The sequence below is a fragment of the Perna viridis genome, chromosome 2 (genome assembly GCF_037379345.1).
Source record: "Perna viridis isolate PV_CMFRI_1.1 ecotype Kerala chromosome 2, ASM3737934v1, whole genome shotgun sequence".
Taxonomy (NCBI): Eukaryota; Metazoa; Mollusca; class Bivalvia; order Mytilida; family Mytilidae; genus Perna; species Perna viridis.
The window spans coordinates 13693582-13710804 of NC_142446.1; the positions used below are offsets into that span (position 1 = coordinate 13693582).

Sequence of the window (17223 nt, forward strand, 5' to 3'; positions counted from 1 at the left end):
AAGAGTTTTTGCAAGAACAGCCAGATGGTTTAGCCTTGAAGTTCGCAATCTCGAGGTTCTGCAACAGCTTTTTATAATTGACAAATTTGGATGCAATAGGTAAAGTATAGGAATATGAAATAACCGGTACTGATTTGTCCTTGAAATTTTGGGGAATTTTGTTGGTTACGTTTTTGTGATGGAGGATATTAGCCAAAGTAATCATATCTATACCTTTGTTGACAAACGGTAGTGGTAGAAATCATCGTTTTTCTTCATCTTGACCTTTTTACACAAACTAGCTGAAAGAGTCTGTGGAAACCAATATCCAAAATGATGTCAACAAGTCTGTATTATGATGAGGTAGGTTCAGAAACAGGAGTGTCAAGACTTGTAAAATATAAAAAAAAACTGAAACATCATTTCAGTACAATTTTGCACCCAAATACCTGAGGTATGGAATAGTAGGCTTCCATCATCGGAGGAATCCCCTTTTGTTTGAAAAATATTTATTCCCTAATTTGTGCAAAATTGTTACAAAAATGATGTAAAATGACACCTTGACACTCCCTTTTCTAAAGTTCTGCACGGAACCCCCTCTACTCCTATAATTATCCGGACCCGCCCTTGAAAAGACGCGATCAAAGCATGTACTAGGCCAATCTTAAAGCCACTGAAGCTTATACATACTTTTATGCTCTTATTTCATGTTTACTGATTTTTTTTTAATTTGTACAGCTTTTATGTAGTAGTGCCCTAATAAAAATGTGGAAGATAGATATAAAATGCGTGGTTTTATGTTATAGAACTAGTTTCTGATAAAAGGCATACAAAACATGCGAAATAAATGAAGTACTAATCAGAAACATTTATATCAATGTGTGCTTATTATAGATATATATTACTAAGGGATCGGTCAAAATTTATCGCCACATAGGACCAGTGCAAATAGCAGTAGGACAGATACTTTTTTGATGTAATGCTTTTGTTGGGACACCACTTTCTTTTACTGATAATATCCATAAGACACATGTTTTTTTTTACGAACAAATACTTTGAACTACTATTTTTCATTAACTTAAAACAAACTATTATAACAAAAATAATCTACAACATAGAAATGCAGTAGAAAATTCAACTATTTAACATAATTCTCACTTATACTTTGATTTAATTGATGTATCTGAATTGTTTCTATTTTGATGCTAGCCTTTGATGTTTTGTTGACGATATATTGTGCTTAATTTATAACGGGATTGTGTACACGGAATCAGACTCCGGTTTGGACCGATTTAGTGTTGATTTACTAAGTTGTAAACTTCCGGTTAATGAAATAGGCGAGGATTTGCGATGGCATTTACGTTTGCTGCATTTTGCTACATTTTCGCATTGATTTTATCAGCTGTTCTGATATTCTTTGCTATATTTCACGTAAGTTTCATGAAACTCTCCAATTGTTCATATAGAAAAAAGTGTTGCAGCTGCAATGTGATCGGTCATCATCGGGGTAAAAACCACCACCGGTCGTAGCAAAAATTATTCCTAGCGTCCAATCAATCCACCGAATCCCAAAACGAATTGGTCAAAACTACGTCGATCGATCAAAGCCAAAAATATCTCCAGCGCCCAATCCTGTCAAAACCCATGATGTTTGTGGGAGGACTTTAAAAGATAAAACTAAAATTGTTTAAATAACTATAGTTTCTCCAAATATTTGTGACAAGACATCAGCACTGGTCAGGCAAGTTTAAAGTACAAAAATAGAAAATTTAGAAATTTACATACATGTCTATGATATTTAGGACACCAGTGGTCCTTATAGACATATTGTTATAAATAATTTATTTATAGTCATTTCTTATAGGAGAGTTCACCAATCTCATTAGTGATTTCATATTCACTAATTTGCATATCATTGAGTGTCAAATTGATTAGGAAATCAACAACTAAATAAACAGTTAACAATTTCATGATTAGAATCCCAATTTTCAAAACTTTACAGAATGTAAGACATTTTATCGAGTTTTTCAAAGGGATGTAGCCAAATACCTGACAACCTGGTTGGGGATGAAGGACAAACAGTTAACATTTTACATGTAGGTAAAGCCAAAAAAATTCTGTATTTCCAGTGACATCAACTTCAAAATAAGTGTTGGTAGGTAGGTTTTTTTTTTTTTTTTTAATCTATAGATTTTCAGGACATCGAAACCTACCAGTTTTGCTGCCTCTGTTATGACAGTGCTATAGTATGTGTTTTCTGACATCCATATGCTTGCATTTTGCAAACTTAATTGCAAATACTGAGCTTCTTGTAGCCACAGCCATATTGTTTCATTTTTTTTATGAACCTCCACATTTGAGAGCTAGGTAATTCTAGTGAAAAATCAATAATGGAAACAAAGAAAATCCAATTTTTTTTTGACACCGGAAAAAATAAGGATTGGCATGAAAAAAATTGGGTGGATCAGGTTACCTGATACACAGAAATTTTTTTTTAGGCCTAAATGGGTAAATAGCTAATTGAATTTAGTTAATCAAGGGTAACCCAGTACTTACCACAGCTACAATAAGTCATATATTTGAATTAAAGTTTACTGCTGTACATTGCTCCAATTGGACTGTAAACCATTTTGAAGGTTACCTCCCTTTGCTTTTATTTTTAAAAAATGAAGTCAAAGTAAGTAATATGAAAAAAAGTCTATTGCCCTTTATATTACATATCTCATTTATGTTAAACTCGGTATTACACTACGTGGGGAAAGTGGGACTTGGTGTCTGGATCATCTCTTTAATTCCAGGTCTATGGTTACTCTATATATAATTGTTTTTACTTCGCATTTTCAGAGTTGAATCAGGGATGTTTCCAAGGTTGGACTTCTTGGTAATCTTATTATTTTTTTCTTTTTGTCTCTTCTACAATGTTAACACATCCAAAAGTACAAAATGTATATACAATATAAATGGTTCTGGCTATTTTTTACAATTTTTTTGTGACCAAACAACCCGATTTTTTCGGGTAAAAATTAAATTCAAGTCTTTCCACCCTGATTACCAGTTTGCCTTGAGTCCAATTGCACCAGATCGTATCACCCTACTAGTGCAATTAGATTGAACATTATGTTGCATATTTCACAAGTTTTTATACATTTTGAAGTGTTAATTTGTTAGTATTTTTTTTTATGAAAGTATATTAATAATTTTTTTATAAATTGAGTTTAATAAGTGATCTTTAAAAAAAAACTGATACATGTATGTATTGTTTGAAGATACTACATGTACATTAGCCATATTGGTTCTTAATTCACTTTTTACATGTATTTAAAAAGGGGGAGCCCACATCTACAAGAAGATGACAATATCCAGGGCTTAATCTGCATAGGAAATTGGTTTGCTTTACAATTAATAAAGCAGTGAAAACAAATATGAGAAAATATGCCAGGCTAAAACTGATTTTTTAAGCCATACCTACTGGGATGTAGAATGTTTTTGAGGGTTATGTACGACTTCAAGTATCACATCATTATTTTTCCTGTGACTTTTTTCAGTTAGCATAAAAATCAAATTTCCATATAAATACATGTATTAACAGTACAAAGAAAGTTAAAACATGTAATCAGTAGTGTAGATTGACTTTACATACTATGTTATATCTCAAATCAATAACACTCAGGACTATTTCATATATTTTGGGGGGAAAAGATAGATGTATATTATAGCCTATTATTGTAAAAGCTCAAAAATATAAATAATAAATTATTTATTAATTGTTTATCATAATGTCATATATACATTGTAAGATTTTTAACAAATAAACAAAACCATATTTACTTTCTATAACACATATCATTTCAAAGTGAAACTTTGATTTTAATTAAAATCAAATTGTTATTAGCAACTTAAAAGTTTTGTAGAGGTGTTTTATCATAAATGGTATATTCAATGCAAAAATTACCTTTAAAAATGTAAATAAAAATATTTTGGTATTGTTTAAAAGGGCTGTTTCTAAGAACCCTGGAAGCAATTGGTTGTGGTTAAGATAAATAACTCTTCACACTGCCACTTTGAAGCAAGCAAATTTCAGTGAAAATGAATTTCAGGAAATATACTTCACTTGACATTGAAGTGATGTACACATATATACAGTGGGTATGCAGTGTTAATGTACACAGGAATCTTTATGTGTTGTTATATATGAAAAATTTCCATTGTAATGAATCAATTTTAACTTTCATTTTTTTTGTTATTGTTACTTCTACTTACAAACAACTATCTCTGTGTCAGTAATTAAATATCCCTGTGTCAGTAATTAAATAAATCTGAATTTAACTACATCTAAGTTAAATTCAATTTTAGAATCATAAAGCAGAAAAATGTGTGTTAGTACAACTGAAAAAAAAAGTAATTTTATTATTATGATTTTCAAAGTAATTAAACTGCAAACAAATCTTTCAAAACATTTTAAAATGATAAATAATTGATATATAAATTGTCACATACATGTAATAATATTATAAGTCAAAAAGTATTCAACCAATATCATTCAGACTTTGCTCAGTATTTACATACACATCTGACAAATATTTTTGAATATTTATTGAACTTCATCATTTACGAACAGAATATGTTAAATGTGAATACTTTCAGGTAATTTGTAATCAACAATGTTGGACATGGATTTTTCGTTTACCAAATACAATTAAGTTTTATATCAAAATGCAAAAACTATCCAAGACAAAAGAGTTCTACTTATACATGTATGTTTAATTAAAACATCTAATTCATCTACATTTTGAAAAATTCAATTATACATACTTAAAAATATTTCAAACCCTAAATTATAGAACAAAACTATTTTATAATTTATTCTACTTGTATACTTATTCTAAAATACTGAAGTGAGCCACCTATGTGTGTTAATTAACTGTACCGGTAATTCCGATTGGTGGTTTTTACTGTATTGACTATCCTTGTGGATCTCACACAACCACTTCTTGCGGGGATTGTGTTAGTAGATGTCTTTTAGTAGCTGAAGGTAGCGAAGCCTAGCCTTTGGGAAACCTGACCGAAGGACTCATTCAGAGTATGTCTTACTAGCGACTGGGCTGCTCTGTTTAGGCTCTGGCCTACTCCCAGACCCCACGTGGGTCCGATAGCATTTCCCCACTCTTACTGTATGGGAGTCTGTCAACGTAAAGAGTGAGCACAGGTAAAACTGTCAGTAGGTACATGTACTTGTTCAGTTAATTAGTCATTTCCTGTATTGGATACAGGTGATGCTGGGAGATTGGGGTCTTGTTAATTAAGGGCCAATAAGCAATAAATACCTGGATTCATGAACCAACTAAATTTAAGATACATACATGTAGTCTTAGTGAAATTTTAAAAAAGTATAGCCCTTCAAATAATTATGTAAATTGATTCTCAGACTGATTATCAGCTTAAATTTATTTACTTGCCACAATATCATAAAAAATGCATATTGATGCAGGGGTTTTCCTGGAATATGGTCTTTTAAATCAGGCTGGGGGTTTAGAGGCCGCCTAGTCACCAGTGGCGGTCAAAACAATAAAAGCATGTCACTGTTCAATGACAAAACATATATAAATATCATGGAGGCAAACACACTTAACAAATGTTTGATGCTGCATTTCTGAAAATCAAGCATACTGGAAACATACGATGACTTCAACAGTGTGGCATTTGGAAAATAAATTAAAATGTGTTTATTTCACGATTCCATGTCCCATAATTATCTCTGTAATGAAAATATTTCTTAGTTTATACTATATTTCCTTTATTTGCATTTCAGATTATAGCATTTGATGAATTAAAAACAGACTACAAGAATCCTGTTGACCAATGTAGAAGTTTAAATCCAGTACGTACATTGCAATCTTAAGGAGCTGTATTTCTTAATGTTTAATACCCAATCATTTACATATGTACATAAACCATTGGATGTCTTCTGTACATGTATTGAAAATTTAAAATGGAAGAATTCCAATCTAATTAGCATATGCCTTTTTCATGCATTATGATTGGTTGTCCCCCTTTTACGACCTAAGCAATGACAGTTTTCACAACAGTGTAAATGCAATGGACATATTGTAAAGAACATGTCTACCATTGCTTTGACAAAAGATAAAAGCTGTGTAGAGGCATAAAATGGTATTATCTGCTTTATTCCATTCATTTTCGGCATTGTATATTCAAGACAAAAACTTTTGAAGAAGATATTTATCAGTAGCCGGTAAATACTTTGAATATTGAAATTGACTACCATATGATATTGTCAGTTGAATACCACCATTTGCAATTTTGATTTAGGAGTTATCAAAATCTCACAAACCTGACATATAAGTCTTTTGGACTTTTATTTGTTTTGTGAGTGACTGGTCCAATTTTACACACTGATAAATTCTGGAAAAACAGTGTTCAATCCTATAATAAAATGTCACTGCAGTGCCAATTTATACTACTTTTACACAAATGGTCAATTTTTGTTTGAAATGAGAGACAGTCAGAGACCTAAGAATTGATGTATAAAATCACTTATAAACTGTCATCTTACTTTGATTTGTGAGTATCAGTTTTCATTGTTAGTCAAAATTTCATCAGGAGAGCATGGAAATTTGAAACTAAAAAAGTGTTTCCCATGAATTATAATGTCATACTTAATAATCCTATCAGCAATTGTATGTGGTGTCTATCCTTTTCTTCCTTACTTTCATTACACATAAGAGGACCCATCTCTTATCCATTACTCCTCCTAAACCACTAAATTGTATTTAGTGGAGCTGTCACAGAATCTTTATTACATATTCTCTTTGTGCACCACCTATTTTAGATTTTGATCCAAATCAAAGATTTTTTTCCTCTAATTCTAGCTTGTGATACCAGAGTATCTTATTCATGTGCTGTATACAGTGCTGTTTGTATTTTCTGCGCAGTGGGGATCACTTATAATGAACATACCACTCATAGCTTATCACGTTCGTAGGTAAGTCAGTCAGAAATAGTTTTGGTACAGGTGAATTGATGGTGATACTTTGCAAATGTATATTGAGACAACCCATTACATATTCATACTCATTAACAATATACATGAAATTTAGATTATTCCTCTGTTTCAAAAGAGAGAATATTTTGTTTTCATTTAATATGTATTGCGTGACTTGTCTATAAAACTTAAGAACCATTATGGAAGACTATTGAAATTACTGTATTACACAGTAACACCCATACATATGCATGTACATACGTCGATATGATTGGGAATACTCAGTTAAGGTTACAGACCACCAATTGCATCATCAATTTGGAATGTACACAAAAAAAAAGGCCTACCCCAAGGTACAGAGTAGTCCTTTTACCATGCCATAATTAAAAAATTGATAATATTTTTAAACGAATGAACTTTTTTCATAAAGAGAATTTTATTTTGATAATTTTGAGCCCAAAGTATGCTGCCTCGAACTTAAATAAACTAATTTGGTGGAACTATAAATAAAAATGGTCTAAATAAAGAATTTTTAGGATTCCCCAGGCTATTTTTAGGGTAGATGAGTTCCGAGTGTCAGTGCTGCACTGCAAGGTTGTAAACCCCTTGTGAAATTTTGAGTGACATAGCAGTACATGTGTATGTTTCAGGTGAAATATGGTTTTGGTTACGTTAAACTTAAGGTAAACTACTGAGGATCCCCTGAAAATGAGAAAATTAACATAGAGAGTAATGGGAATCTGAATTAGTGGTTTGTAGCCTTAATACACATTTCATTGTAAATAGCAGTATTGATAGAGCATGATAAATATGTTTACAGATATATGAACAGACCTGTGATGAGTACTCCTGGACTGTATGATCCTACATCTATTATGAATGCCGATGAACTTAATAGAGCTCAGAAAGAAGGATGGGTCAAATTAGCATTTTACCTTATATCATTCTTTTATTATCTTTACAGGTAAATTTGTTTGTTTGTTTGTTTTTTTTTTGTTTTTTTTGGAAAGAACATTACATATTAAACGAAAACTATTTATATATGTAAATAAAGCCACAATACTAGAAAATGAAGTACTCCTTGGAAAATGCTAATTTTATTACTAATTATTGACTTTTGATGATCATGGCTTCCTTCAACGATGTACTAACAAAAATTAGTGTGTGTACACCATAATAAAAAAAACAAAAACTGCCAGATGAAAAGAGGAGTTCAGAAAAATAGCATTATTTAAAAGATATGAAAACTGACATCCTCATTTATGCAAGAGTACTGTTCTTATTCTTTATACATTAAACTTTTAGATAAATAAAAAGGATTATAGATTTTCTCCTTTTAGTTTGTATCTTCTGTTGATAGTGATGTAATGTCTAAAACTATTATCCAATAATTTTAGTATGGATATTATGTTTTTTTTGATTGGTTGACATTTATTTATTTATTTTTTTTTTGTGAAATGTGTGCCTAGGAGTATTCCAATGGCCTATTACTCTATATTGAAAATACAACTGTATACATGAAGCAAAACACACTGTAAATTAATATGTAGAAACAAAGTTATTATATAGGACCGACTATCGACGGGTTTGAGTTAAAGTGATTTTAGTAGACATGGTGAAATGCTACAAATGCACCATCATATAACTTAAATACAAAATAGGTAATACTTTCAGAGGTCACCATAAGGTCTTCAACAAGTGTAAAGACACCTTTAAGTAAGTTCTGAAAAGCCCCAGCAGCAATGTTATAAAATATACAGTAACATGATGACACTTCTTCCAAATAAACTGAAATGTAAAATAACAGCACAGAAACATTAATGACAAATATCTCCTGACTGTGAACAGTTGCATGAAATCGGTGGTAGGGTTAAACTAGCGTAAATCATCCTCCTTCAAAATGAGGTAAAAAGTGAACTGAAACTACAAGCAAACAAATTTTGGAATGTTTTGTAGTATTAAATTGAAATGATTTTCTATTTATTTTAGTATGATCTATGTGTTAGTATCCAGCTAAGGAGAAAAAGATCAAATAAAAGTTCTACTTAATATCAGGACTGAAAAGAACAAAAAGTGGTATCTGCTGTAGCAGGAACCAGAGGAAGTGATAGTCCCTTACTGTTGTAATCAAATGTGCTTTCTGATTGGTTATGTTGTATTTGTAATACACACATTTTTTTACTTTCAATTTTGTATTTTGAACTACCTTAAATATTAATATCATGCTTTTCATTTTCTCTACATATTATAAATGTGTATGTTATGTTAGATTTCATGTGTGTCTTATGTATGGTATGTATACAATTTAATGTATTTTTATACCCCCTAGCAAACAAAGTTGGGGGAGTATATAGTTTCACGCTGTCAGTCTGTCTGTCCGCATCTATTGTCTAAGCAGCTTGTTAGACAATGTTATGAAATTTTGTGGGATGTAATATAACCATGTGGAGATGTGCATACTGTCAGAAATCTAAGTTTGGGCAAAGATTATAGAAATTATAGCTAATAGATTTAGGCATTGTTTTAGCAATATTTGGTCTGTTGCGTTGTTTGCAACTCCTCAATAAATTGCAGTGTCCGCAATTCCTCCTCATTGACTTGTAGAATTCTTTTGAAACTTGGTGGTGTGTTAAATTACCATATTAGAATGTTCATATTGTCAGGATTTTATGTTTGGGCAAAATTTGTAGAAATGACGGCTGTTTTTACTTACATGTTTTTTTTTCAGCAAATCTTGGATCTGATGCATTGTCTGCAACTACTTAAGGACTTGTAGGATTGTAAAGAAAGGGTGTTTCAGAATGGTAGCAAATTGTGTGTCAAAAGTGCTTTTTCCCATAAGAATTGTGTCCAATATGAATCATTTGCAGACTAGTCCCCAAATGTACATGTACAGGGTTATACAGGCTGTAAGGGGCATTACTCCCATTAGTGGCAATATTTAGTTATTCTTGTGTCAAATGATAATAGAAATGCAAATATATATGGAGTTACTTAATATATTGAATTCAAATTTGAATGTCCTAAGGATGTAATTACTTTAATATGTGGATTTGGAGATTAAAGACACTGTCATATTTATGGTAAAGTAAAATACAAGACACCATTATATGTATGGTATGGTAAAATCATCAACATAGTCATATGTATGGCATTGTTATATTTGTGGTATGGTAAAATCTTAGACGTGGTCATATTTATGGTATGATCAGATCTTAGAAATGGTTATATTTATGGTATGATCAGATCTTAGAAGTGGTCATATTTATAGTATGGTAAGATCATTAACACAGTTGTTTATGGTATAATAAGCATTAGCTGTCATATTTTAAGGTCATTTGTTTGGTATTGTAAGATCTAGGACAAGGTCAAATTCATAATATGGTAAGATCTTCCACGCAGTCATGTGTTTGGTATAAATCTTACATTAGCAATGCTAGAAGTTGTCTGGAAAACTAATTTCTGACTTGGTGTCATCCTAATGAGAAAAAGAATTTTAACCTCTTTTGTTGTAGGACAAAATAAGATCTCAGATAGTCATATTTATGGATTGGTTAGATCTAAGGCATGGTCATATGTATGGTATGACAAGACCTTGGACATGGGAATATGTATGGTACATTGTATGGTATGACCTGGGACATGGTATTCTTTATGACATAAGGGGAGGATACAGGCAGGGGTATGGCGTGACTGCGCCCCCCTAAAAATTGGCAAAGCATGGGTTGTCAGGGGAAAATTTAGGCGGTTTTACGTTGAAACTTCAATTTCTCGCTAATTTTACCACAAAATATATCTACATTGCACCCACTCTAGAAGAATATTTCAAAAATTTAACCTCGAAAATTTTTTTGCCACACTCTGCTCCGCAAAATTATATCTGTACAGCCCCCTGGACATGGTAATAGGTATGGTGTGGTTTGACTTTGGACATGGTAGTATAACCTTGAACATGGTAATATGTACGTCATGGTTAAGGGTATGTCATAGTATGACCTTGACCATGGACTTAGTAAAAGTTGAGGCATGGTATGACCTTGGACATGGTAATACGAATGATATTGTATGACCCAATTTGAACTACTCAGCCATTTCCTCTACACTAAAAAATAACCTCAGATGCAGAAAGGAGAATTTCTTCTTGAAGCATTTGCCAGAATAGTAGTCATACATGAAGTAGTTCTATCCACCAGTTGGTGCTAAAATTAAGTTTGATATCACTAGAAATAAAGAGCAATATCTCTTTCAAGAATTTTTTGGTGCTAAGAAAAAAGTAATGGTAAAAAACAGTCTAACTATAATAGTAATATAATTATAGAATCTGATTGGTCAAATTCTGGATAAATTTTGGTTACATACCACTACTTCAACCAGTGAGCTTTTAGAACATATGCAAAAGTAGTCCAACACCAGTTTTACTGTACTTGTGTTATGTTGTTGTGGAGAAAGTGCATATCAAATCTGCACAAGTGAGCTTGTTTTTGACAGAAAATCAGGAATATTTTCTTTAAGTAGCTGTCTTTGTACGAATCATGCAAAATCTGGAAAATGTGATACACCCCAAAAAAGGCTACATATTTTTATATTTGTAATTAGATTGTTTTATGGGTCTATACTATGAAATGTGTAATTATTCATTCAAATCTGCCTGCTCTTAGGAGATAATCCACATTGAAAATCCAGTAGATTCTATTGTATTTGAGTCCCATTTACAGAGTTATCTCCCTTAATTTTGAAATCTACAATGCTTTCTATATAATTTTAATCTCCTAAGAGCATGGTTTATATGAAAAACTACATGTTAATTTGTTTACTATGACATTTCAAACAAAATATCAAAAATAAAAATATGTAGGCTTTTTAGCATGAATCACATTTTGCATGATCCTTAGCTGGAGTCCTACTTAACTTCTTCATAAAATGATCACTGTAATTTACTGAATTATTTTTTTTTATGAGTTCTGCATGAAGACCCCATTTTTGTGAAATTTAGATAATTCCCATTCTATTTTTAGCTCATTGTATTCTAGGAGCCTGTGTGGCACTGCAAGGTAGTATTTTCAGGCCTATTAGTGTAAACATGCAGCTTTTTGGTGATGTATAGTTTTCTTCAGATTAAACTTAAGGTAGAAGCTCCATAACATATTGAACTTATAGAAATTAGCATTGGAGCTAATGGGAAGTGACATAAATGGTTTTCAGCCTAGTACATCTGTACTTTTTCTTTTGTGTAAAGACTTGGGAGTTTTGATTGTGTATGACCTTGGACATGGTCATATGTATAATATGATAAATCTTAGGAAATGGTAATATGTATGGCAGGGTACATTGATATGACCTCTGACATGGTAATAGGTGTGGCATCGTATGACCTTGCCCTTGGACATGGTAATATGTATGGCTTGATATGACCTTGGACATTGTATTATGTGTGGTGTATTGCAAAACAAAAAAGACAAGGTCATATTTATGGTATGTTTTTGTCTTAGTCGTGTTCATATCTATGTTCTGATATGGTCTTAAACTTGGTCATATTTATCATATGACTTTTTTAGTGTTTATATGTAGGCTTAGACCATTTTTTTCTCAAGATGGGGATTTTATGTTGAGTTGGAAATTTTTTTCGCACAAGCGCGAAAATAACTAATTTTTTTCCAGCAACAGCCAGAGCTAAACAAATTATTTGAAAATCTAAAAGGTTAAATAATGGAGAAAATATTGAATCAAGATTGTAACTTTTTCTGTGCATGGCGGGAAAATTTTTTTGAGGCTCAAATTTATAATTTTTCAATACCCCCCTAATTTATATTTTCTTTTGTAAGTTTTGAAAAAGTGTATTATGAAATTGCTACAATCAGTTCATGTACACGGTGTTTTCAAGATGTCAGCGTTCTACTTACTAAACCTGTACAAGTTTAATCTGAATTGTTATCTGTACGCAATCTTTCACCAAGAATTTACATATAACATTCTAACATGTTTGAGTATCCGGACAAATAAATGACATCATATTATGAAAGAAAAGTCATGCAGTCCTGGGATAAGTACGAGAAACAAGGAAGCAACTGGTAATGCCGAACAATAGACTATAAGGAGACGACCAATTGATTTTGAGGTGATAGAGCAGTTTGGGAGAATTTCAAAATTAATATTTTGACTAACTGAACTTTTTGAAAATTAATATTATGATCTTTAAGGATAGGAAAAATATTTCGATCCTTTCAAATCACTCGGATCCGAACATAACGCTTTTACATAGATCTATATGATAATTCAATGTATGTGGAAACCGTTAATGTGAAAATAATATTTGACCAAAGAAATCTTCCGAACAAAACCCCTCTTGATAACCGACATTTAATGTCAATTAGAATGCTTTGCATAAACAAAGAACAAAAATGTAGTAACAGGTAATGCAGGTATTAAACTAGAACCTCACCAAGGACCGAGAGGCCGCAAAGGAACAAGAAAAAGTAAAGGAACTAGTGATTGTCAATTAAACCGCAATACATATCAGAAAACTCCGACAGTAATAACACAATACCAAATAAAAATTTTAAAAAATAGGAATTAAGTAGGAATATCTACATGTTAACTGTTCAAAAAAAGGATGACGTCGACAAAAGAACGAAGAATCGCATGTTACTCAACAGAACAAGAATAAATATGTGAAAACTGATAATATCAATCAAATGCTTCACTCAAAAAAATGTAGAACCAGTAACCCCCCAATAAAAAACCACATTTAACCTAAGAAAGAAGAAGGAACTGGTAATGCAAATCAATGCATAACCACACCCCCCACCCCCGATAAAAAATGGAGGAACAAATGTCAACAATCAAAACGCAAACGAGACCACATAGTCGAAATATTGCCATAAAAAACTTCAAAGGGTCTTAGTCTGTACTAAAGGATACCACTTAAGGGTCATGTGAGCCTTTGTCATCACTCGTCGTGATCGATAACAATTTTTCGAAATTCTCCTCTGATACTACTTGACCAATTACACCCAAACTTGACATGATTGTTCCGTAGGTTGTTCTGCCTAGAACTGAGGTGATGATTTTTGATCCGAAGACAAACATATCCGCCGTTACTAAAATAAAACGCATGGGCCAGACGGTAGTTCTGTTAATACCGTAACGTTAAGTCAAATTCTGATGGGAAGAAAGTGTTCAGTATGAAAAGATCTATCTGTAGTCAAATTTTCGTGTAATTCTGTTAATCCATGTTGGAGCCATTGCCGTTTAAGGATATTTTCTGCTATTTTAATGTTTTTATCTACTGGACAAAAATAAATGAAAGTTGATGATTGTTTCTCATGGTATTTTTCGCAAAATGGATTTTTGATCCGTGACAAAAAAGAAAACATGGCCGCTGATACTGAAAAAAACTTACACGACAAGGCCGGATCCAGGCACTTTGAATAGGAGGCGTACTAACCATAAGAGGGGATGCTAAGTCATTATTTCCATTCTTGTCAATTTTACGCATGAAAATGACAAATTTTCCAATAAAAAAGGGGTGCCAATCCCCTGCACCCCATCTGGATCCGCCACTGCAAGGGGAAAAGTATTTAACACGAAGAGATACTTCTGTGGTCAAATATTCGTGAAAATCCGTTAATCCACATTGAAGTTAATGCCTTTTTGACATTTATTGTGGTTATTTTTTTATGTTTTTGCTTTCAAATTTTTAAAACCCATGCAACAAACAACTGGCGTTAGGTTTTTTAACCTATGAAAAAAAACAGTGCCGCTTTTACCAAAAAAAAATAGAAAAATAGAATGTAGCATTTCAAGCCAGTTGAGCGATTCAGGCTTTAGAGCCTCTAGTGTATTTAAAATTAGAATATGTTTAATAACTCCAACAAACACTGATGTCACGTAATTCCTACCTATTACTTAAATATACGCAAAATTTCCCTAACTGTGGTGGGGTTTTTCTTATTTACTCTCTAACAAGAACTAACTGGAATGTTGAGTTATGTCTATATATATACGTCTCAGAATGTGACGACTCTATTCGCTACACTGCTCCATCGGATCAAATTGATACAGGGAAGATATATAAACGTATAGAAAGGTCTGAAAAATTCCCAACGATGTTAGAACTGTCAAATTTGCGATGCAAATTTTTGGTCGTTCACTCCGCGGGACTCGAACTCGTACCGCTGTGACATCTATGGCAACACCGCCTGTACTAAGTCCAGCGCCCTAAACCACTCGGCCAGCTAGGCTATATGAAGTCGTTCCCTCCGCGGGGACTCGAACTATATTTCATATAGCCTAGCTGGCCGAGTGGCCTAGGGTGCTGGACTTATATATCGGATTTGGCAATTAAAGAAAATAAGGAAGAAAGACAAGATTTTGTCCCATTGGCACATATCTCGGTATTTGTGTCATTTAAGTACAGTAAAGAGATTTATTTTGTTGATACAACAATGCTTCATTGAACGTATGGATTTTGCTCAACTTTTTGTTGCCCAAGAATACCGTCCTAAAGGTATGTGGGAGCAATTTGTATACATGTAATAAGACCGAGTAGGATGTTGATGGTTTGAGTGGTTCTCAATACTAAATTTTAGAAAAACAAGAACTTGTGATAAACAAATAAAAGCAGTAAACGGATTAAATAAACTGATACTACAAAAAGCATTAATCAGTAACATTGTAAAGTACAATAAGAAAAAGGCTATAATCATAATAGATTATCCATAAATGGAAAGAATGCTAAAACCAATATAAAAAGGTTATTAGTCGGGTCAACATACTTCTGTAATTACTTTTTCAGTTTACATATATACTTTTTCTGTCTATATAGCCTAGTAATCTGAGTAGCCTAGAACGTTGGACTAAGTGCAGGCGTTGTTACCATGTATGTCAGAGTAGAGAATGGGTTCGAATCCCGCTGAGCACACTTTTAAAAGTCAATTTGCGCGGTTTTTGATATTTGCGTACCTTGTTCTCTAGAACCTAAACAAATTCATTTATGTAACCGAAAATGTACGAGGTTACGCAAGAATGTCACTCAAAAATGGGTGGTAGCCATCTGTAACTAATATTCACACGATCTTCATACAAGAAATCTTTACAGTATTTATTCCACGTAGTCTTTTTAAGTGCTTAGAAAGAAAATTAATCTTGATTGTTGCCAAAAACATTGTATTTTGACTGTTTTATGTAGATTATTGTTTTAGTTCTTTTCTCTTTTTCTTTCATGTGCGTTGTATCCGTTTTGGTTTGCAATGAAAATATTTGGCAAACTTTAAAGTCTTAACTCGTGACTTATTTTAGGCCCACATGTTAACTTGTGAAAAGCACGATTTGCAGGATTAAGACAATGTAGTCTATAAGGCCATTCAAACTATGTAGGCGGTTCAAGAAAAGTATGTATGTAGTAAGTATTAAATACATAATGCTTTACTAGCTTGCGGCAGAATTGCTTAGCTTGAAACGCAAGTCTGACGTATGTGGCTTTTAATTGTGGAGTATTGTGTGCAAAATATACTAGTTGCACTTTTGCCACACTAATTATCGAATAACGACCAACTTGCGTTTAGCGCATGAGAAGATTGAAGATATTAGTGGTACACCAACAAAGCCAATAGAATTGTAGTTCACTAAAATCTAATGCTTAAATCAGTATGTGCCTTTTCGTTGTTAAAAGCGTTATTTAATGCCTTTAAAATCAACATCCAGAATACAAAATCATGAATATCAAAAACACTCTCTTACCATGCCAATGTAAGCTTAACATAGCTTAGTTCTACTAGTTTACTAATGTAAAGTAAAATAAATTATTTGTTCAAGAGATAAAAGAAGGATCGGATAAGTCAACAAATTTGACTCCCTTGAGCTAATTTTCGTAGACTAAAAAAACTTTTTTTCACGTTATAACTCAAAACTTACGCGTAATAACGCAAAGCTTTCGCGAAATATCGCGAAACTTACACGAATTAACGTGAAACGTTTGCCTTGTCTGTATATGTAAAGGAAGAAGAAAACTTGATTTGTCCGCCTGAATTTGTTCTCAAGGACTTTCTATTTTTTGCCCCTAAAACTGTTTTTTCTGTATATAAAGTAGTACTTACGTTTTGCTTGCTCAAACGAAGTCATTTATGAAACGTTTCTATGAAGAATGAAAATGGGACGAAAAAGCAACATCAAACAAAATAAAAGCAAGAAAACAAAAATAGCTAGTTTCTTGCTTGTCAATGATTCAAATCCTTTCACTTTCAAGG

General features: G+C 32.5%; 1 protein-coding gene across 1 annotated transcript; it reads left to right on the forward strand.

Annotated features, from left to right (window-relative positions):
• The first annotated feature begins 1265 nt into the window (after positions 1-1265).
• LOC148623724 (protein cornichon homolog 1-like) lies at positions 1266-12898 on the forward strand. The gene is made up of 5 exons (XM_088565778.1): positions 1266-1410; positions 5789-5857; positions 6867-6979; positions 7800-7943; positions 8969-12898. Exons 1-5 carry the CDS (start codon positions 1330-1332, stop codon positions 8994-8996), a joined length of 435 nt encoding a protein of 144 aa, XP_088421904.1. The 5' UTR covers positions 1266-1329; the 3' UTR covers positions 8997-12898.
• Positions 12899-17223: the final 4325 nt, after the last annotated feature.

Bases quoted from the DNA above. Each gene is read 5' to 3' on its own strand.
- LOC148623724 (XM_088565778.1), top strand. From the start codon at position 1,330: ATGGCATTTACGTTTGCTGCATTTTGCTACATTTTCGCATTGATTTTA. The intron at 5,858-6,866 runs GTACGTACATTG...CTCTAATTCTAG, and splicing joins AATGTAGAAGTTTAAATCCA to CTTGTGATACCAGAGTATCT. The intron at 7,944-8,968 runs GTAAATTTGTTT...TATTTATTTTAG, and splicing joins TTCTTTTATTATCTTTACAG to TATGATCTATGTGTTAGTAT.